At 35.5% G+C, this 22,428-nt stretch overlaps 7 protein-coding genes across 7 annotated transcripts; 4 read left to right on the top strand and 3 right to left on the bottom strand. All coding sequences in view use genetic code 12, as the record gives it.

The window, feature by feature from the left end:
- Positions 1 to 734: 734 nt before the first annotated feature.
- On the bottom strand, positions 735 to 5,075 carry SPAPADRAFT_64429 (chromatin-remodeling ATPase; the record flags this gene model as incomplete). Its single annotated transcript, XM_007372629.1, has 2 exons — positions 735 to 5,003; positions 5,058 to 5,075. The coding sequence occupies 2 exons, from the start codon at positions 5,073 to 5,075 to the stop codon at positions 2,019 to 2,021; spliced, it is 3,003 nt and encodes a 1,000-aa protein (XP_007372691.1).
- Positions 1,460 to 1,972, top strand: GPX3 (Gpx3p; the record flags this gene model as incomplete). The annotated part of the gene is made up of 1 exon (XM_007372630.1): positions 1,460 to 1,972. The coding sequence occupies one exon, from the start codon at positions 1,460 to 1,462 to the stop codon at positions 1,970 to 1,972; it is 513 nt and encodes a 170-aa protein (XP_007372692.1).
- A 7,744-nt stretch (positions 5,076 to 12,819) lies between the features above and the next one.
- On the top strand, positions 12,820 to 16,631 carry RME1 (Rme1p; the record flags this gene model as incomplete). The annotated part of the gene is made up of 1 exon (XM_007372628.1): positions 12,820 to 16,631. One exon carries the CDS (start codon positions 13,090 to 13,092, stop codon positions 14,674 to 14,676), a length of 1,587 nt encoding a protein of 528 aa, XP_007372690.1.
- On the bottom strand, positions 15,099 to 16,640 carry AGP3 (Agp3p; the record flags this gene model as incomplete). The annotated part of the gene is made up of 1 exon (XM_007372627.1): positions 15,099 to 16,640. The coding sequence occupies one exon, from the start codon at positions 16,638 to 16,640 to the stop codon at positions 15,099 to 15,101; it is 1,542 nt and encodes a 513-aa protein (XP_007372689.1).
- A 1,408-nt stretch (positions 16,641 to 18,048) lies between these two features.
- On the bottom strand, positions 18,049 to 18,800 carry SPAPADRAFT_58495 (H(+)-transporting V0 sector ATPase subunit e; the record flags this gene model as incomplete). Its single annotated transcript, XM_007372626.1, has 2 exons — positions 18,049 to 18,605; positions 18,743 to 18,800. 2 exons carry the CDS (start codon positions 18,748 to 18,750, stop codon positions 18,398 to 18,400), a joined length of 216 nt encoding a protein of 71 aa, XP_007372688.1.
- Positions 18,801 to 19,045: 245 nt separating this feature from the next.
- On the top strand, positions 19,046 to 20,827 carry VPS23 (ubiquitin-binding ESCRT-I subunit protein; the record flags this gene model as incomplete). The annotated part of the gene is made up of 1 exon (XM_007372625.1): positions 19,046 to 20,827. One exon carries the CDS (start codon positions 19,478 to 19,480, stop codon positions 20,750 to 20,752), a length of 1,275 nt encoding a protein of 424 aa, XP_007372687.1.
- A 106-nt stretch (positions 20,828 to 20,933) lies between these two features.
- SPAPADRAFT_131860 (pseudouridine synthase) lies at positions 20,934 to 22,331 on the top strand (the record flags this gene model as incomplete). The annotated part of the gene is made up of 1 exon (XM_007372624.1): positions 20,934 to 22,331. The coding sequence occupies one exon, from the start codon at positions 20,934 to 20,936 to the stop codon at positions 22,329 to 22,331; it is 1,398 nt and encodes a 465-aa protein (XP_007372686.1).
- Positions 22,332 to 22,428: the final 97 nt, after the last annotated feature.

Here is a 22,428-nt window from a genome sequence, read left to right as displayed (position 1 = left end):
TAAATTAACTCAAAACAACAAACTAAAAAAAAAAAAAATTTTCTTCCTTCTGCTTTCGGTCTCTTTTTTTTTATTTAATTCTTTTCGTAAAAAAATTCTTGGTTGAAAAAGACTGACTTTTGCTTGTGACTGCTTCAAAATGCTTAAGAGTCCGGTTGAACAGAAACAAGCTTTAGAGTATTTGTGGAGTGTAAGTTCACTTGACAAAAAAAGTGTAAATTAAAAATTCTCCTTTTAAGTGATGGCAATTCTTTTTTTTTTTGTAATTTGGTTTGTGTTTTTATTTTGTGTCTTTACAGTCATTTCTTTTTCGGTAAAAAAAATGAGTCGGACGAAAACTAAAATCTCACCCACTAAATTGCTACCCCGGGTCCGAGGGGAGGAGATAGACGGACAGGGAAAATTTCGGAAAGCGCAATAAAATGCACTACAATCGAGATTTTCGAACATTTTGTTCACGTGACTTAAAAAATAAATGGGGTGATAAGGAAATAAAAATGCATATTTGCTGATTGGCTTTGACAGATCCTGGGGCAGGGGGGTGGGGTCAATAGGGGAATTCAGCAGTTGAAATTCACGTTGGAATATTTGTTATCAATATCGTTCGATTTATTATTATTAGTGTAACTGGAGAAATAAATTATTATTTGTAAATGTATGGTCTAATACTGGACATAATTTTCAAATTTTTACTCAATTTATGAAAGAATTATCTCTAATAGTTGCAAAAATATCTTCAGATAAAGAACAAAGTATAAAATACAAGAATAAAATAGTTTAGACATGCAACATCAAGGCATTGTTAATGTGCAGATAAACAATCCAATATCTCATCTTACGTAATCCAGTCTACAACACACCTGGTGGGGTGATTTACTACCTAGTTTTAAGCAAATGTCAGTGGCCTGAAGAGGAGGTGCATTATAAATTGAAGACAGTGCCAACCTCTCATTAAAGCCGAATTCCGATAGAGTCCGAACAGGTGACATCATGCTACAACTCATTGGCTTAGAAATCATCATTCCCTTGACAATACTTTGACAATACCTTGACAGTGCCTCCTTTCGGTTAAGCTCACCGTTGTAAACAAAACCTTTTATTTTCTGAGTCATATTATTGGAAGTCTTGATATACTACATTCGTATTAATCCACCTCCCTATAGCCCAGTTACGTAAACTTTAACATTACGGTCATTCTTTTAAATCGTGCCTTATTAATTTGAACTGGCGACGCCACATTATCTCTCATCGCTTTCATGGTAGCCGTTGAAAACAAAAAAAAAAAAGAAAGTCCAAACTCCGAACGGAAAGGAACACCCGGATGATTTATTTGTAATCGAAAGTTGCAAAAATTTATCAACTACCAACCATCCATCACATCCAATACATTCCTTTACTTGTATATAACCTCAGCCGAGGACATGAAAGTTTTGCATTATTAGAATTTATCAACCACAACATGAACAAAACCATACGACATCCATCTCAGTTTTACTCGTTTGTTATTCCTGATGGAAACAACAACAACATAGATTTTAACCAATTCAGAAACAAAGTCGTCATAATAGTCAACGTGGCAAGTCTTTGCGGGTACACACCACAATACAAAGAACTACAACAGCTATACGAAAAGTATCACGATCGGGGTTTGGAGATCTTGGGATTCCCATGCAATCAATTTGGGAATCAAGAACCAGGCGACGAATCAAACATTGCAAGTTTCTGTCAGCGTCATTTCGGTGTTACTTTCCCCATTATGAAGAAAGTATATGTCAATGGTGACGATGAACACGAATTATACACGTATTTAAAAGGACAGGTCAAGGGTGTGCTAGGATTCCGTGGCGTGCGATGGAATTTTGAAAAGTTTATCGTCAATAGAGATGGCCAAACCGTAGCAAGATTTACTTCCATTATAACACCATTACAGTTTGAAACTTACATTGTAACACTATTAAACCAGCATAGCTAATTTGTCTATAGGTAATACACATAATATACACATTTGATACAATTACTTACTTTTTCTTTTGTCTTTTAGTAGTCTTGACATCAGGGGTAGATTCCTTGGATCTCTTACCATTGGTGGTCTCATCAGGATGAATTTCCTTTACAATACATGCTAACAAAGTAGTACATCTTCTCGACAATTCACTGGTGTTTCTGCTTTGGAAAAAGAAATCAAATTGAAACAATGGCGATTGTCTAATAGTTTGTTTAATTTGATCGTAAACATCAGGCAGATCAATTCCAAATCGGTATAATTGCACAAGTAAGAACCTATCTTCTTCATCACTGAAAATTCTCTTGTTGGTGGCAGCAGGTGGAAATTTCAATACTAATTCCTGTAACGGATATTTATATTGAGATAACTTTCTTCTAAGCGCTTCCTTTTGCAATTTAACCTTAAGGATCTTTTCTTCACCAGCTTCAATTTGATTAATGTACCTTTCATACCCTTCGATTTCTTGATAATTCTTCCAGAATGCCTTGGCATATTCTCGAACTTCATCAATAGTCTTGTCTTCAAATTCTTGGGCAATCAAGGAGATGGAGTTACGTCCATATTTGGAACAAACCAGGATGAAGTGATTAAAATCCCGTCTATTCCAATTACTGTACCCCTGTGTTAAAAGTTCTTCCTTTAATTGCTTTTCTTCCTCGGTTAATGGTCGGGAGTTATCAATTTCTTGTTGTTTCAATTTCTTTTCCAATGGATCATCATTCTTGACCTTGTAATGCGTTTGTTTCTTGTAATAATTTTTTTCCAATTCATACAATTCAAGTAATTTAGGTGGATAAAATTGATGATCAAAAATATTTAATTGTTTAGGTGGTTTAGGACCAGACTTGGATACCGTGGTTCTACCACCAGTATTTAAAACATCCTTATAGTACATATCAATGGAATAATTCTCCTTACGTTCTCTCTTACCAGGGTTGATCCACCCATGTCCGATATTATCAATAGTATTCAACTCCTTCTTTTTGAAATTCTCACCATTCCATTCATACACCGATTCATCATTAGTGAAATTTTGTAATGCATTCAAATCAAGCTTTTCATACTTTGAATTCAACTCCATGGTTTTCTCTTCGGAATGCTTCAAAATATCTTCAATATCAAGTTCTTCCTTGTCATCGCCTGACTTGAACATATCAGCAGCCCCGAATTGAATCATATCCAATAATTCATTCTTAGATGCTGCTTTGCTACTTTGTTGTCCATCTAATCCACCCATATTTCTCCCCTGTTGAATAACTAATTGATCTAATCTTAATTTTTGAGTAGCACGTTCCAAAACCTTTTCTTCAATGGCATTTTCAGTAATGAATCGGAAAACTTTAACTTGTTTAGTTTGTCCAATTCTATGGGCACGATCCATAGCTTGTAAATCAGCCTGAGGATTCCAATCAGAATCAAACAAAATAACAATGTCGGCAGTAGTCAAATTAATACCCAATCCACCAGCTCTGGTGGTCAACAAGAACACAAACTTCTCCGAGTCAGGCTTGTTATATTCGTCAATGGCATTGATTCTATCTGAATGTTCAGTCAGCCCATCAATTCTACAATATTCAAATTCTCGGAAATAACAATAGTCTTCCAAAATATCCAACATTCTACTCATCTGGGAAAAGATCAACACCCTTGAACCTTCTTGCTTAAACTTCTTCAATAACTTGTCCAAAATAATCATCTTTTCCGAATTGAAAACTAAATGCTCATCCGTAGTGTACGGAGGTCCCGGCTCGGCACCTTCAAACAAATAAGGGTGATTACAACACTTTCTCAATTGCATGACAATATTAAGCAATCTAGTCTTGGATTCTTTCTTATTGGCACCATTGACGGCATCAATATCCTTTTCCAAGATCTTCTGATACCAATTCTTTTGCATATCACTCATTTTGACATAAACATTAAGTTCTTTCTTGGGTAAAAGAGATTTTTCAACATCGGCCTTAATACGACGAAGCAAAAATGGTTTCAAAACTTTATGAAGTTGAACAATTACTTTATTGTCTTCGTCTTCGTTAGGATTATCCTGATGGAACCATTCGTCAAAGGAATCATTGTCGGCAAACACATCAGGTAATATAAAGTTAAGCAATGCCCACAATTCTCGCAAGTTGTTTTGTAATGGAGTACCAGTAATTAATAGTCTGTTCTTGGAGTGAAACATCCTAATAATTTGTGAAAGCAAACTTTCTTCATTCTTAATTCTGTGAGCTTCATCAATTATGATATATTCCCAATCAAATTTCTTGAATGTGGATTTTTCTCTAATGACAATTTCATAAGAGGCAATGATAACATCAAAATTACATGTCAATACGTTATCCCTTATCAACTCTGCTCTTTCTTCTTTGTCACCCTGAACAACCAACACTTTAATGTCGGGGATCCAGCGGTTAAATTCTCGTCTCCAGTTATCCAAGGTAGATTTAGGAGCAATGACAATATGTGGACCATTAATATTTCTAATGTATCTTAAATAACCTAAAAATGAAATGGTTTGCAAGGTCTTACCCAATCCCATTTCATCAGCCAATATCCCCGACAAGTTGTTTTCATACAACGAAATCAACCAATTCAACCCTTGGATTTGGTATGGTCTTAATTTCCCATTATGAATATAGCCAGGAGAATCAGTGAATTCCCAAATTGAGCTGGTTGAGCCAACATCGCTTCTCAACAATTCGGCGTCTTCTTCCTTCTCAGTCTTTCTTCTACGGTGAACGGCAGCATCCTTATTCTTTTGCTCTTCGCTTTCATGGATATCATCAACAATCTTGCGGAATAAAGGATCCTTATTAGCCTTAGCCTCTATGAAATGGCGGAAAAGTCCAGTGAGGCCCAACAAGTATTTGAACCTGTTACTAGTTTTGTCAATGTCAACTTGTTGTTTTTCAGTTTTGGTGAAATAACGGTGTCGATTATCTTGGAATGACGTAGGAGTATGTTCTCTAAGGACATCATTCAAGTCCAACGAGGGTGTCTAGGTATAGTTAGCATTTGATTAATCATGATCGATACAATTGATACTACTTACTGCTTCCGAAGAGCTCATGTTGCTTATAGAAAAAGTGACAACATCAAGTGAATTTTCTTAACTTACGTGCTCTTTTTTTTAAAGCGTGTTTTGCGATTTTCATGTTTAGCGTGTATGCTCCCATCACGTGATTGATTGAAATTTACGAAATGGACGAGTAGTTGTTACAGTCCATTCACTCCAGGTTATGGCCACTATTACAAATTGCAAGTGTGTGGTAATAGGTGGAAAAAAAGGACGCCATTACCCTATACAAGTGAGAAGTAAAACCCGATAAGAAGCTATTGCTGTAAAGAAAGTAGGAACTAGTAGAGACTAGTAGAGACTATGTGCAAATCAACAACTCCCAAACATCAGCTTGAATGTAGAATCTATACGGTAACAGACCAGGTGTGCTATTGAACGATCGTATGGAAGGATGGGAAGGAGTTGCCTAATGAACTCACTACATAATACACGTCTGTACTTCATGGTGCACCACATGGAAACGATCAAAAATACTCTGGTTAACATGTCAAAAGTTGTCATATTTTCTCAGCCATTCCACATGGTGGGAAAATAATCGAATCGGGGTAATCTTGGCCAGGCGGAATGCCCCCACCGAATCAGCAGCCACAACGACGATGATGTGCCTGTTTGCCTTGATGGTTAAACGCGTGCGCTCCAAAAAAAATTTTTTTGTTGCCGATATTATCAACGTGTATAGAGGGGTACCTGTTTGACATCTTAATATATTCTAGCCTTAGCACTTAGTAGTTAATGACTAAATCGTGAAACGCCGTAGAAATGATGCTATCTACGTTACTACTTTTATTTTTGTATGTGAACAAAGCACATCAACCTGCATTGCATATATTGTTACTATCTTACAGCACAGTAGAAAAAGAAATTTTTTATAACCTGCCGATTGCAAAATGGTTCTGCCGAGATGAACAATCATAATGGAAATTCTCGCAAAATGAGGCTCAGTGCCCATTGATTCCAGCTTGCTTTTCACCAGACCAACACATGTATTAGCTTATGTAATTTAATTGTCCCAGCAACAAGCCCTACACAATTGATCGCTGTAATTAAAAATTTATCATGCAAAGATGCCGTTGAATATCGGTCGAATTGAATGAACAAACAAAAAAAAAAGTATCCCCCAATCTTGGGCCATAGCCCAAGAAAAAAATATATCTCAGGACCTTCCTTCAAATCTCCGACCGCATAAACTTACATGTCGAGAAATAACGTTATTCGGTTATACTTGTCTAATTATTTAAACCAAAACTAACCAGTTGAAAATTGTTGGGATACCAGCGAGTCAAGAAAGTTCGTAAATAGTCCATGCACCTTGTCTGTTTAAGGAATATCTTTCCGTCTTTTAAATTAAGGGCTATAAATTTGACCCCACTTATAACCCCACCCTGTAAGGGCTGGAAAAAAAATATAATTTCTTGCATTACCTAGAAAATAATTTTACAAAATCCTATTACAGATCTTTATCTTATTTCTTCAGATCTAAATGTTAACAATTAAGAAAATAGAATAAATCCAATCTATAATCTTTTGTGAAACAAATAACAATCAAAGAGCAACAAAGCAAGAGAAATAAAAAAACAAACTTGCACATCTTGCAGAAATAATAAAAATATAAAAAATAACTCTCAACTTTTTTGTTTAAGCATTTATCTGTCAAAAAATATCTTGAATTAAAAAAAAAAGCTTTTTTTTTGGCAGCGCGCGCCACCGTCCAGGATAAACCAACGAAGGTAAAGTCATCATCAGATCTGCTGGAAGGTAGAAAACCTATCAATTAAATCTAAAAAAGCTTAACTTCAAAAAATAACCACAAGAGAAGGAAACGAACCCTGGGGCTGACCATCAAGCGAAAGAACCAATCCCATGGGGTTTCATTAGTATAAAAATATCACAAAAGTGTGGCTAACCAATCAGCCACGAGTTTTCAAAAAAAAAACATCCAACTAGACTTCCAAGATTACGAGTTAGAACCGATAAGCAAAACTGGTTTAACTGTAAAAAGAAACGTTTGATGCAGAAACTTGAAACGATTTACTGTTTTTTTTTTTGACAACCCCTAAACGCCCCCCAAATTTCATGTTTTTTTTTGCTGATGGCACCATACAAAACTTGTATCGAAAGCAAATTTCAAGTGACTTCGATCATGGTTACATGACTCTGCTAGTTCCTTGTCACATCGCCCTTTGTTTTATAACCAGGGAAATAGAATGAACTGAAAATAAAGATCCATGCATGCACTCCCCGTTTGCGGTTTTTAATTTATTTTTATCTGTTTTTTTTTTTTACAAATTATATTGTTATGTAACTAAAACAAGATTTGTAACTATGTACATAATGCTTGCAAAATAAACTTCAGAAAATATGGTTATTATTCGATTAAATCTTACAGAAAGGGGACATACAAAATATTATTTTTTTGACATGGCTGCATGCCTAAACTTTTTTATTTTTTATTTCTACATTTCTTTTTTATATTTCAATTTTTAGGTGAAGTAAAACGCCCTACCAAATTGAAAATGCCTTAGCATCCATATTTCCTCCACCTTGGACGTTACAGTAACATCGATTTTGTATTCATTTGAACGAGCCGTATTTCACTGTGGCAGATCCAGAGTCATTTGCATGTAGAATCTATATGATGAACTCATGCAGATCACAATTATCCACGGATATTCCGATTGGCTTTAAATGGTGTACTTTCTCTCCCGGACTTGCTCTGTCAAAATCAATTTCCTTTGTTTATGGACAAAACAATCCTTCACAAACCCCAAGAGAACAAACCAAAAGAAAGAATCGAAACAATCGAGTCTTTTATTGATGTCTTGCATTCGCGTACTACTTTGACTTACCTCCGCCCCTCATTTTAACCCCTCCTTTGTTCTCCCATTGTTTCTTGAGCTGGCCTAGACTACTTTTAAAGATAGGTGTATCCTTGAATTGTAATTAACCCGTTCCAACGTAACTGTTACATCATGCTACATCAAGCTACATTCTTCAACAAGTAAAGTAGATCCCTAAGCCAAGAAATTTTACAATCATTGTCCAAATAAAATGGAGTCTGGAGTAGCTAACTTGGCAAGGAGGTGATGAAGATGAAATCTACAGTCTATCAATAATTATTTTTTTCGCAGTATTTTACGGAATATCTATGGTCCAAAGCTTTTTAGACACCTTGATTTTATATTTAGAAACAAAAATATGTATCAAATGTTTCGTAAGTCAATGTACTTGAAAACAATTGATTATTATATGATTATGAAGTTGAACTAAAAGTTTAGTTCAATTATCAGACAGCCAACAAAAAAAATGATATAAACACAAACAAGGAATTGTTCTTTCCGTTTAAATCCAATGTTCCTGCATAAAGTTTGTCTTAAATACTTTCATGTCTTTAATGATTGCTTAGTATTGCCCCCTACCTTATCTTTTCTTGTCTTGATGCAAGATTTCACCTTTAACCTTTTATACTTGATATATTAAGCACACCAAGGTTGATTAAGTTTGATATTAGCGCCAATGCATGGATCTGATAACTTTAATCGCCGCCATGCCATCAGGGTTATACAAAGATTATTCAGCGAAGTAATTACGAATATATTTTTTTTTGTAAAATAAGTCCGCCCCTAATTTAAGTACCCCTCCCTCCGACCCCTCTCAATTATATTATTTTTTGTCTATTGTTTCGTTCGTGCGCTATAGAAAATAGTAATTGTCTAAACTACTAGTAAGGAGATAAAGTAGTAGAGCTGTTCTCAGCAAAGAGAAACAGATGCAATATATAAATTAAATCATATATAGAGCTTGTAGTATACTTCTTGATAGTGCAATACCTCATAACGCTTGAAATTTCGTAATTAGTCAAAGGTTTGGGGGAATTGATCTAGTTACGGTTTTGTGGCATCACTAAAAAATAACTATAATTTTTTAAAATATTATTCCTATACATGCATTCTCATGCATATATTCTCCTTGGCTTTTAACAATCTATTTTTCTGTATTGGTTTTTGAGTCAAGCAAAAAAAGATCTCAAAAACTGAACAACAACAACAGCCTTGCCTTGTTAACAGCATTTAATTTCTATAGTAGCCCACTGGCGGAAAACTATTTCCGATCAAGAATGCATCATGTCATAAATTAACAATCTCACGCATATTTAGTGAAAGAGAACCAAGTTACCTATTTAAAGTTGCCCCCTCAAAATTCTCGTAAGTTAACACGATTGTAGATACCGTAAACGAATTCAGCTGAACAAATATTTTTGAGAATATTTTAGGGGTGAACAAGGGGTGAGGGCGATTTCGAGTAGATTTCCGCAGGAACAGCAACCAAAAAAAGAATCAAAACAAACAACGTAAAGATGGAGACATTGTTCCCAGAGATATTACGGACTCAATTCATGGATATCCACTGCGGAATTCATCTATTCCCCTCTTTCCCCCCTAATCGCATAAAATTTGGGCGATTGATTGCACTGTTGTAAATTCGATCTTACTTTTACAGTTGTTCTGAATATGCATCGCGGTAAAGGCCATACCATTCTCAAACCAATACTTTCAACTTTATTCGCATATACAAACGAATATTGCCAATCCAACGTGGTTGCGTGATAGGAACGCAGGCGGTGATATCAGTTTCATTTTGCAACAAAAATAGCCGTAGTACTAATTGCGGAATATATTACCTGAAACTAAATACTTTATCGGAAGCACTTCCAAACAGGGAGCTAGGAATTCAGACATTTGTAAAACATATTTGTTTACTTACGACGATAACAAAAATCTTATCTATGAGATAAAGCGAATTAAATTAAATTTCGTAAATAGATAGCTCCTTTTTTCTTCAGGGGCAGCGGCTTGTATTATTGATACTACAAAGGAAAAAAAAACTAGTTAAATCCAAGATCTGAACAATACACAGCAGCTTGCAGCTCATGCACAGGCGCTTAAAACATACAGGCGGATCAGAAAGGTTGGACGAGCCAGAAGATACCTGGTATACCCAGAGGCGTTATACGCGAAACCTTATAAAGTTTATTCAAACATATATTCTGACACCGGGAGATACAGGAACACGAGGTGGCTATGTTTTTAAACTTTTTCGCATATATCCGCTAAATTGGTCTGTTTAGGTACTTCCGGGTTGTAATTTTTCTAAGCCCCTAAAAAAACTTCAAAAAAAAATATGGGGACAAATACATTTGCAGCAATTGTTACGGAATAGAAACTTGTAAGAATACAATTGGAAGGACTGGGGAGAGGGGTTAGCGCACATGATAAATGTAACCTAATGCAGTAATTTTGTCTGATCCACCTGGTGACATGCAAGGGATTAATTCGGTGTTCGGATAGTACGTCCGAGTAGTGCAGAAAAGCAAGAAAAGATTCAAGAAAAAAAAATTACAACACTGAAATAAATGGCGGAATGTTAATACGTTGCAATTAACATGATTTGAAATATTCAGGCAAACATGCAATAATTCAAGTTTCGCCTGGGAATCACGTAATTGCACGGTTTAAGTTACCCACTTCTTGAACATGAATCATTCTAAAGTCGCATATACATGCCATACATGCCATCCATGCACATGCTGAAAAATAAACAAACTAAGAATTATATGAGCAGTAGTTCTATCTCTCTTATCTGTATATAATCACAAAGAAAACTACGGTACCTATTCAAGGTATTACCATGAGCATTGTTTACAAATACGGCATATTTAAATTCTTAGGCTTCCCCTTTAAATGTGGATGAATGTGGAGAAATTCTTACAACCATTTTTAATTAATTAGTAATTTGTTGTTACAGAAACGTTGGCTGCCAAACTGGACCCTATGGCAACAACGCCGACGTACATTCAATGTTGATTTCTTTTTTTTTTTTTTTTGGGTTTTTCTTTTTATTTTTTGTCTTGTCATTTTCCATTGTTGTAGTCCTAGTCAATATGTGAAAAATAAAAATTCCGCCAAGTTTTGTACCATTTTGCAAGGGTGCATTTACCTTCACTTTGAGTGCAAAGTCAACACCAATTAAGTACCATAATCTATTTTTTACGACCATCGCCCCCAACTGATTTTAAGTTTTTCTAATAATGACCTCATAGGAATAATTTTGACAAACGTTACCAGGGAAGCTTAAGCCTAAGATGGCTAGTTTACCACCCCACCCAGAAATCGCAAACAATACATTGTGAAGATTCTTTAATTACAAGATTTAAACTTTGCAACACTCTTTGTTTAGTTTACAGCTTAATCCTACGCTTGACGGGTATCAAAGTGCACGCCCAGAAATGCTTTCTCCGACAACTAACCCCGAAACATCACACACATCAACTCAACAATTTTATAATTGACGGCTACTTTAAAGTTGGGGAAATGTAATCAGCTACAGGAATAAGTTATACAGAAATTTGCAAATGCAATCGAGATACATTCGCTCTTTACCTGGTGGATTCTTTTTGTACAAGAAAAATTACATGCGTAATGCGCAAATTAATTTCCGATCTGCTAATTGCTGCTGCGCACGGTTTAATTTTCTTTTTTTTTTTCGTTGCTATAACTACTAAGTTAGTTCGAAAGTTTCATTTCCGAAATAAAACCGATATACAAGCCATCAAGTAATTGAATCGGATTAAACTTAACGATTCAAAGATGGTCAAATTACCTCATGATTCAGTAGAAGACAAGGAAATCTCTCAAGTCAACAATTTCAAATACCGTATGACTAATCCAAGAAAATAACGACTAAACCAAACCTTAAATTTAGGGGGAAAATCAAATGAGATTTGTTTCTTGTTTTCTGGAGCATAATAGTGGCCGTCATATGACATATGTCGCCCTGGGTGTAAACGTTTGTTGATTCAACAAACAAATTTACAAAACAAAATCAGGTTAATTCTTTCTTTTTTTTTGCAACATCAAATCTCTTATGAGCCAGGCGGAACAATACATCCAAATGTTCCTATAAACTTGAAATCTCTTTCATTTAATTTCGTGCTAAGCATTCGTTAGATTTGTTGAAAGTTTTTTTTTGGTAGTACTCATCCTTGGCACTGACCTTTACAGGCGGATTCAAGTTTCCACGGAAATATGAATTGCTATTGAAATGTTAGCTAAATAAATTACTTTTTTTTTCTTTATGGGAGCTAATGCTACGCCAATCACCAGACCAAATAGCCCTTGTACGTTTTTTTATGTCCCGGGCGTAGTGTGTATCAAAGATATTACATTATACTAACACATATCCCGGCCTCTTCTTACCAATCGGATATATGATTGGTAGTAGTGCGCCTTGATATGTAAGATTTCTTACTGTTGATACTTCAGATACGGTACAAATTCCAAAATTAAAAGAAAAAGAAAGTAAAAACAAATTAGACAATAAGCTGAACGAACAAATGAAAAAAGAAATCGAAGATTATTTTTATTTGAAATTAGCATGTTGTGCATAATATATTATTTTTTAGACACTTGAAAAATAATTGATGAAAAATAATATAATGAATTAAGAATTACAATTGAAAAAAATAGTTAGATATACATTGTCAAGTAGTATTTTGATTTTGGGCATTTTTTAAAAAGCAAACATAAAATAATTTCAAAAAAATAAAGTTTTTTGCTAATTTTAATTCTTTTTTTTTTATTTTCAATTTATTTTCAATTGTAAAATGGGTTAAGGATTTTGTTAAATATAAATATACTGATAACTTTCCCTAATTTTAAGGCTATCATAATTTTATACTATTTGATATATCAAGTGAATTCTCTCTTTAGATTATTAAAGCCACTAGCACACTAATAGAAGTTTATCCTAACTAGCATTAGAAATTACCCATTTGCACTTTTTTTTTATCACCCGATTTTATTAATATCAGATAAGATATATCTAAATCGACTGTCCAACAACGACCATAATTACGACCAATAATTTTTTCATAATTAAACCTATTCAATTCTTAGTTTTGTCTTGAAGGCACATAAACTCATATAAATATATCCTTATTCAATTCATAATGTTTACATACTCAGACTTCCAAGGAGACGCTCATTTTCATATAACACTGCTTGGCTTGGACGCTACTATTCCACAACAGCTTGCCAGTTCACCAAACCAACCAGCAGACAATGTTGTTTTCAAACAAAGTTATACTCAAGATGTGTTTTTGAATGACAACAGTATTATCACTGGCCCACACTCACTTATTAATTCTGCCAATAATTCCACCACCTCCACTACAACCACTACTCCTTCTGTATCATATCCATTCAATGACATGATTGACTTACAAGTTAAGTTTGATAACATTCTTGGCAATGATTTTATTACCAATCCTAAACCATTTTTGGAAGATACTACCTTAAACTCATATCACACTACCACTAATTCTCAAAACATTACTGATTCTACCAATACTATTAATACTATTAATAACACTAATAACAAAGCCACAGTTACTCCTGGTGATTATAACTCTGCTGGTCAATCTATCTCAACTACTCCGGTTTCTCCGGTTCCTTTTGTTGTCTTTGATCAAAAACAACAAGACGATTACTTAAGTTACAACGAACAGTACTTGTTTGAACAACCTTCTCAAATAACCGTTAGTCAACCACAACAACCAGTTTCTCAAGCTCCAATTCAACATACTCACAGTCTCATTGACTTCCATGATGGATACTATAACGAGTTACCTAACCTTCATAGTCATAACCATATCCACAACCATGAATCGGCATACATTAATCATTACAGCACTGATCCAACCACTCCAGTATCCAACGAGTTTGACTTATCCCCAAAGCAAACTACACATACTCTTCAACGTCCATTACCTCATACCAGTATGTCATACCCCGATTTGTCAACCATGAGAAACAGAACTTCTGTTGTATTGGCTTCTCAAAGTGTCGAGCACAGTCCAAGGTTACAAAGACAAGAGTCTGCTTTTGATGTCAGAGCTGCTGTTGGTTCCACTAGTATTTTCAACCTTGGTGGAGGTGCTGATTCTAAATTAGTCTTGAATACATCGCCACGTACAGTTGGTCATAGCCACAACCACAACCACAGTCACAACCATCGTCTTCACCATCACCTTCATAGACAATCACCACCTAAACCAATCAAGCCAGAATTATTGTCCAAGTTTTCTGAAGAACAAATAAGGCTGATTAAGCTTGCTGAAACTGACGCTAAATGTCGCAACCATTGTAATGCAAGTTTTGCCAATTACATGCAATTAATAGACCATTTTGAAGAATTCAAACTTTCTTCTTTTGAATTTAGAGGCTTTAAATGCCCTGTACATGAATGTCCTATGAGTATAATTGGTTACGACAAAAAGGCTGATTTAAGACATCACGTTGTTATTGACCATTTCAAAAAGGGGAAGGTTATCGATGAATGTTGTCAATATTCAAGTGAATTAAAGAGTATAATATACGTCTGTAATGACGACAATTGTGGAAAAGGTTTTTACCGTCGCGATTCCTTGACTAGACACATAAAATTGGTTCATAATGGTGAACCTAATGTGTTTAATCAAAAGAAGAAATTGGAGAATGCTGAAAAGAAGAGAAAGAGAAAAAGCATTGCTAAGTAAACAAAAATGAACCGGTGTCATTTTTTTATTTTTTAAATTCTATTCTTTTTTTGCTAGTGTTGTGTGGGTTTGATTTCAGTTTTTGCTTACAGTTTGGTTAGATTCTCAGATATTATAAAGATTTCTTATTGTTACACTACTTTTGTTTTTTTTTGTATTTGTTTTAACATTCTATAACTAAATTCACTTCTATTATTATACAATTATACATTTACGCTAGTTTTTGAGTTATTCATTTCATAATAAACATTTCTTTTTTAGCAACTTTAAATTCGTGTGAAGATTTTGGAACCATTGCCGAAAAGAGAAACCTTGCATGTTGCAAAAACTTTTTAAAGTTTTCGTAAAAGTGAAACATTGTAACTTAATACAGATTGTTGTCAACGAGCAAAATAAATTAGTTATTAGAATTATATACTGTTCTATGGAATCCATCGACCCTTCCCTCCCACATCAATATCGTTTCTTCTACCTTCATCCAAATCAACGTCATGCAAATTAACCCACTTGGTTCTATTCCACAACTTATACCCAAAATAAATAACAAAAAAGACTGGTAACAAGATATAAGCATCAACCCAATTACCCGCATCAAATGGTTTGAAATAAGACCAACCTTGAATCAAGGCAAGGAAAATATTAAGCACAATCCCTAGGATTGGTAAATAAGGATACCATAATCCCTTGTAAGGCAATTCATCCACTGACCTACCTTGCAATTTCCATGCTCTTCTGAATCGAAGATGATAGAAACATACATTACCCCAAACAATGAAAACTGCTACCCCCGAAAGATTAACAATGTATCCATACGCCTTAGCAGCACCTGTACTTACATTCATCATAGAAAGGAAGCCAAAACAGTTCATCAATATCACAGCAGCATAGGGAATACCTCGTTTATTAACTCGTCTAAGGAACCTTGGTGCACTTCCTTCGTGAGCTAAGTTAACTATGGTTCTTGATCCAATATAAATGGATGAATTAATTGCCAGAATACATGTTAATAAGATGAATGCATTCACTAAATGTGCACCACCTTCCCAACCGGCTCTTTGAATAGCAATAGTCATTGGAGATCTCAAAGTTTTAGTTCCAGCAGCTAATGAAGGATCATTAAAAGGAACGGTCAATCCATAACTTACAGCAATACCCATGTAGATAATCAATATACGCCAGAAAGTTTGACGAATAGCAGCTGGGACAGCACGACTTGGGTTCTTTGCTTCAGCAGCACTGACAGCAACAATTTCAGTACCACTATAGAAAGTACTGGCAAACACGAAGGTGTTAACCACCCCTTTGAATCCATGATTGAAAGCTCCTGGATCATTCCAATAATGAAACCCAAATGCAGGAGTTCCGCTTACACCACCAGCACAATAAACAATGGAAAAAATATAAAACGCAACTAATCCACAAATTTTCATTAATGCTAACCAAAACTCAGCCTCGCCAAACGCTTGAACCCCGAGGAATTGGAATGCCATAAATGCTGCCCAGAAAATAAGAATGTAACCATATAACGGTACTTGTGGTCCCCAAAATTGCATGATTGCTGCAACAGTATTATATTCATTAGCCAACACTGCAATCCAAATAATTACATAGTTCCATCCCACGGCACATCCAAAGGCATGATCAACAAATTTATTACCTAAAGTAGAGAATGTACCTCCTGTAGGGTATATAGTTGCTAATTCACCCAAGGATTGCATCATTGCAAACGCAATTATACCAACGATACCAAATCCAATAATTAATGAAGCAGGACCATTTGCTAATGCAAGTGAAGCACCGATAAGAATACCAGGACCAATAATACCAGCAAGGGCAATAAGTGAAATGTGCCTATCTTTAAGAGCACGTTTTAAGTGTGTGTTATGATCAACTATAGAATCAATATCTGCTGAAGCTATCAGATCTTCCACTATTTCCTTTGATTTCTCTTCATGAGATGACATTATACAAGGATTCAATGCTTTTTTTTTATTTTTCGCAGTCTAGATTTGGACCCTTGTTATATTTATAGCAACACCGGAATTTGAAAAAACTAAATTGAGATGGCGATGTGAGCTATTACTAGAAATGCTTCTTAAACGCTATAATAGATCTTTAAGCAACAATAGCTTACAAGGACGACAGATTTAACTTGGTGTTGTATTAATTTCCTTTGCTCTGAACTGGATTATTTTCCGATGGCAAAAGTGCAACAGTGTACAAGAAAACTCAAACTAGATGTCTAATCTTAAGATGATAAAGCTAAACAAGAAAATGTTTGATGAGAAGAAAAAAAGCAGATGATTCAACTCATTTTATACCAGAAGTACAAACAACCGAACGTTAAATAATTAATTTCATATTGTTCATTGTTATGTCATTGTTTATTTGTTTCAATAAAGCCTTTTGATCACATGACATGATGTAAAAGTTGCTCTTCACTATCCACAGTTTAGCATACGAACTTTGTTTATTCACTAGGCTGCGTTAACTATTGTTATCTACGAGTAGTCAGCCGTGGTAATTTCATCCCTGTATCTGATTATTTTATACTGCGCTTATCTCCTGTGCATTATCACAGAATCTTGAAAATTTGATCCACCAGACCTTGCATTTCTATCTCTTTCGCAAGATGTTACAAGCGTTAATTGAAGCATTTCAAAGAATATATCCTGTCAGTGAAATAGAGGGGAAATGTCTTAAATGAATCGAATTTCATTGAGAGAAGAGGAGTGACCGTGTAAGGTATGAATAAAAACATCACCCCATTCCTCCCCACAAAAGACCTATGTTCAAGTAGATCTAAAGCTTGTAACCCCACATACCCCTTGAATATTGCAAGGTGTGGTTGCAGAATCAAAATAATAATTTAGAATAAAAAAAAAATATAGTGGCATCGATCAGGTTTCATTACAAAAGTTCGTAATTCAACCACACAACGGAATCAGATAATCCACACGATCCACAGAAAAGACACTCACAGGATGTATCAAAAGTCGTGAGTGCCCGTTCTATGGCTTGATCTTCTCCATCACCAGAACCCATAATTCTAAGGAAACGTAAATGAATTTGGGGCAGAAACAGGAGATTTTAAACATCTTGTTGTATTATGTTTCAAATACAACTTACATGTTCGTTGTTTCTATATGTAATATTTATTCAATTATACTATACATGCTATATGTACAGCATAACCATATCACATAAGTTTGTTGACTGAGATGAAGTGAAGTAGAAAATTTTCAACTTGGTGCGAGTTTTTTTTATATGAACATGTTGGAATAACTATTTCCTTACCCGGCCATCAATTTCAACGTGCTTGTGTAACCCTACACTTCAAACCAACTTAGACAAACATACACCATACTATGTCTAAACTTGTACAAATACATATATTATTTCTAAATGTGGTTCTAAGGTAGTTAATATCTGTTAAGGTGAGACTTACAATAAAGTGGTATAACCACTGGCTTTCACCACTATGGATACTAGAATATATAACAAAATGACAAGAACTAAACTATGGAAATCGATATGTATATATATGTAAAACAACCCCTTTCACCCAAGATGCCTTTGGAATGGAATAAGTTTCTATTATTTTCTTTTTTTGAATTTTGTTTTTTGGCAGCAATTGTCCTTTGAAATTGAGAGACAACACAACAAAGTATATTGAATGTTTGTTAATTTACACATCCGTAACGTTCATATCTACACCCAATCACTCTTTTTCAGGTCTTAAATCTGATCTTCTTGGTGCTTCCAATGGATGTAACTGAGCCAAGTATGTGATTGCCCACATCAAGTAACACATGGCCATTCCTAATATGACAGATGATCTAAATACTGTGGTGTTTTCCTTAGGAGCAAATACCCAAGCACAACATGATAAACCAACAGTTATGATGAATACAATTAAAACCGTATATCTATACAAGTTGCTGTTAGTATGGTTGTTCACATGGAAGATAAATAGTGCACGTTCGTAAGCACTTTAATTGACATCAAGCCCTCGAAATATGTGTCAATTGACATTTCATATAGTCATATCATTAGTTTTACATACCCACTCATTATTGATTTGTATTCAGTTTGGTAGTCCTGTGATGGATTAGATAGATTTCACGTTGCTAGTGATAGTGTAATTTTATATTTTCCTTCTTTTTTTTTTTTGGTTCTTGTGGATTTACTGGTCGAGGCACTTACAGTGGAGAACAAAGTGTTAAGCGCTACGAAGTCTAAAAGGCAACCACGGTAATACATCCAATTAACGAGGACAAAATATTTTGGAAAAGATATGGAACAGCAGCAACAGCAGCAGCTCCAACCCCTTCCTCAACTGGTGTCAAATTGGCTATACAATGTATTACAAGCCCAATATATTTACAAACAAATTACATATCACCACCTTTATCAATTCCTTCAAGTACACCTAAAAAAGAACCTTAATTTCAAAGTTAGAACCCAAGTCTATACTTCAAATACATCTGGTAAATCTGACTTACTTATAAACTTATATGGTACCATTCATGTGAATGATCAAATTGAAGTACCTGTTGAGATCTGGGTACCTTTATCGTATCCCTTTATTGATTCGCCAGAAAAGGGGGTACCCCAAGTTTATATTGTACCGGATCATGCTAAAAACTACTATTTAAAGCCAGGTAACCAAGTTGATAGTCAAGGGAAGTTTTATCATCCTTATTTGTCAAGTTGGTACAATGAATGCAATTCTAGCAACCAAGATTCACAACCAAGATTCAATTTACTTGAACTCATCAACGTTGTTTATCAAAGTGTGATGGTCGACCCTCCTGTCTCTCTGAGTCCACCAATGGTTCATGCAAGTTCTTCAAGTGATGCTGTGCCTCAATTACCACCTAAACCTGCAAAGGTTCCCTTGCACCAACCTCCAGTTCCTAATACGACCCAAGTACAGAGCCCACAATTGACTGGACCTCCAAGCGTCGGTATACCCCAGTCAGCTAACCCACAATATACTGGACCTAGGAACGAGGTTAACACGATGGGCCCGCAAACGACGGGACCTCCATTGCCAGCCAAACCACCCAAACTTCAATCACCAACTACTCAAACCATAAATCCGATTCCATTAAAGTACCAAGCGCCATTACCATTACCAGGAGAACAACCACAACTGCAACCTCAACCACCAGTTCAACCTGAATACCAACATTTCAACCAAGCATCACCACCGCCACCTTTTCTGGCTACTCATTTCAACTATCCCAAGGAAACTTCCGCATCTCCTATTCAACCCATCCCATATGGGCCTCAAAAAGCTGCTCCGTCACCACAACAGCTCCCTCCACAACAACATAACATTCAGCCAGGAAATAGATACACACAACAACGAGTTGAACATCCGCAAGAGAGACACCCAGTACATGTTCAACATCAACCGAACCTTCCTATTGCGAAACAACCAGTGGTGGACTTGATGGATGCGGTTGCTTCCAGTTCTAAAGGCTCTACTTCCACTCAGTCTGATGCTCAGCGTAGACAAATGTTGGAACAATTATCAATCAAGATTAATTCCTATTTGACAGATCCAACCAATGGTTCGGTTAATAGCGATGTTCCTATGGTTAATGAACATGCCAATAAGGCCGAAGCGTTGTATAACCAATTAAATCACCATTATCAACAAGCCCTTGGAAACACTAGAAATCTTGATGACCATTTGGCGTATCTTACAACTCAACTAACCCATGTTAGTAATTTGAATCAAGAATTGATGAAATTGGAAGAATTAAACAGCGCCAGCAAAGACAAGGTGTACACAGGAACCAATACGGCATTAACTTTGGATGATTTGATTATTCCGGACCTGCCATTAGTCAAGCAATTGTACGAAACTGTCCTGGAAATCAAGTCAATTAAAGATACTATCAATTTAATTTCTGGTAATTTCCATAATCAACCTGAACTTATAAATGATTCTCGATTGGATGTTTGTATTAAAACAGTGAGGAATTTAGGACGAGAGTTATTCTGGTTAGAGCTCACCAAAGACGAGATAGCCCATAGCATTATGAATTTACCTCGTCAGTGAAGTAATGGTATTAGTGTTGATGTATTTAGATAGATTGCCTAAATAGGAAATCCCCACGCCGCACGATGTAACGATTGAATTTTTTGTAGTTTTTTCTTTTCACTCAAAATTTTTCTTCTCATTTCAGAATAAACTCATCTTACCATACAGTAGACAACTTCTAATAACAAAGCAGTACAAAATGTCTGACGAATTTGTTATTAAGCCAGAATCAGTGGCTCCATCTAATGACACCTCTGAGTGGCCATTATTATTGAAGAACTATGATAAATTATTAGTAAGATCCGGACACTACACCCCAATTCCAGCTGGTGCCTCTCCATTAAAGAGAGACCTTAAATCATACGTCTCTTCCGGTGTTATCAACTTGGACAAACCATCCAACCCATCATCCCATGAAGTTGTTGCCTGGATTAAGCGAATCTTAAGAGCTGAAAAGACTGGTCACTCTGGTACTTTAGATCCTAAGGTTACTGGTTGTTTGATTGTCTGTATTGACCGTGCTACTAGATTAGTCAAGTCTCAACAAGGTGCTGGTAAGGAGTATGTTTGTATTGTTAGATTGCATGACGAATTAGAAAACGCTAAGGAATTAGGTCAAACCTTAGAAAACTTGACTGGGGCTTTGTTCCAAAGACCACCTTTGATTTCTGCTGTCAAGAGACAATTGAGAGTCAGAACTATTTACGATTCCAAGTTAATTGAATTCGATAATAAGAGAGGATTGGGTGTCTTTTGGGCTTCTTGTGAAGCTGGTACTTATATGAGAACTTTGTGTGTTCATTTAGGTATGTTATTGGGTGTTGGTGGTCACATGCAAGAATTACGTCGTGTTCGTTCAGGAGCTTTAAGTGAAGCCGATGAAATGGTTACTTTACATGATGTTTTGGATGCTCAATTTGTTTACGATAATACCAGAGATGAATCTTACTTGAGAAAGATCATTAAGCCATTGGAAACCTTATTGGTTGGTTACAAGAGAATTGTCGTTAAGGATTCTGCTGTTAACTCTGTTTGTTATGGTGCTAAATTGATGATTCCAGGTTTATTGAGATACGAAGAAGGTATTGAATTATATGACGAAGTTGTCTTGATCACCACCAAGGGTGAAGCTATTGCTATTGGTATTGCACAAATGACCACCGTTGACTTGCAATCTTGTGATCACGGTATTGTTGCCAAGGTTAAGAGATGTATTATGGAAAGAGACACTTACCCAAGAAGATGGGGTTTAGGTCCAGTTGCTCAAAAGAAGAAGCAATTAAAGGCTGATGGTAAATTAGACAAGTTCGGTAGAGTTAACGAAAATACCCCAGAAACTTGGAAGAAGGAATACAAGGATCATGATGAAGAACCTGCCCCTGCTGTTCCAGAATCCAAATTAGTTGCCCCAGAAGTTCAATTACCAAAGAAGACTTTGATTGAAGAAGTTGAAACTGAAGAAAAGGAAGAAAAGAAGGAAAAGAAGGAAAAGAAAGACAAGAAGGAAAAGAAGGACAAGAAAGAAAAGAAGGAAAAGAAGAGAAAGTCCGAAGATGACGAAGATAAGAAAGAAAAGAAGAAGAAGCAAAAGAAGTAGAGCTGCTCTAGTATAAACATTTTTCATCATTTCATTTAGCTATACTGACTTTAAAAATTAGTCGTATTTGTATATTTACATATTAAGTTTGATTCAT

This window comes from Spathaspora passalidarum (assembly GCF_000223485.1).
Source record: "Spathaspora passalidarum NRRL Y-27907 unplaced genomic scaffold SPAPAscaffold_1, whole genome shotgun sequence".
Taxonomy (NCBI): Eukaryota; Fungi; Ascomycota; class Pichiomycetes; order Serinales; family Debaryomycetaceae; genus Spathaspora; species Spathaspora passalidarum.
Note: the sequence above shows the minus strand (reverse complement) of the source record. Positions and strands in the feature narration are given on the sequence as shown.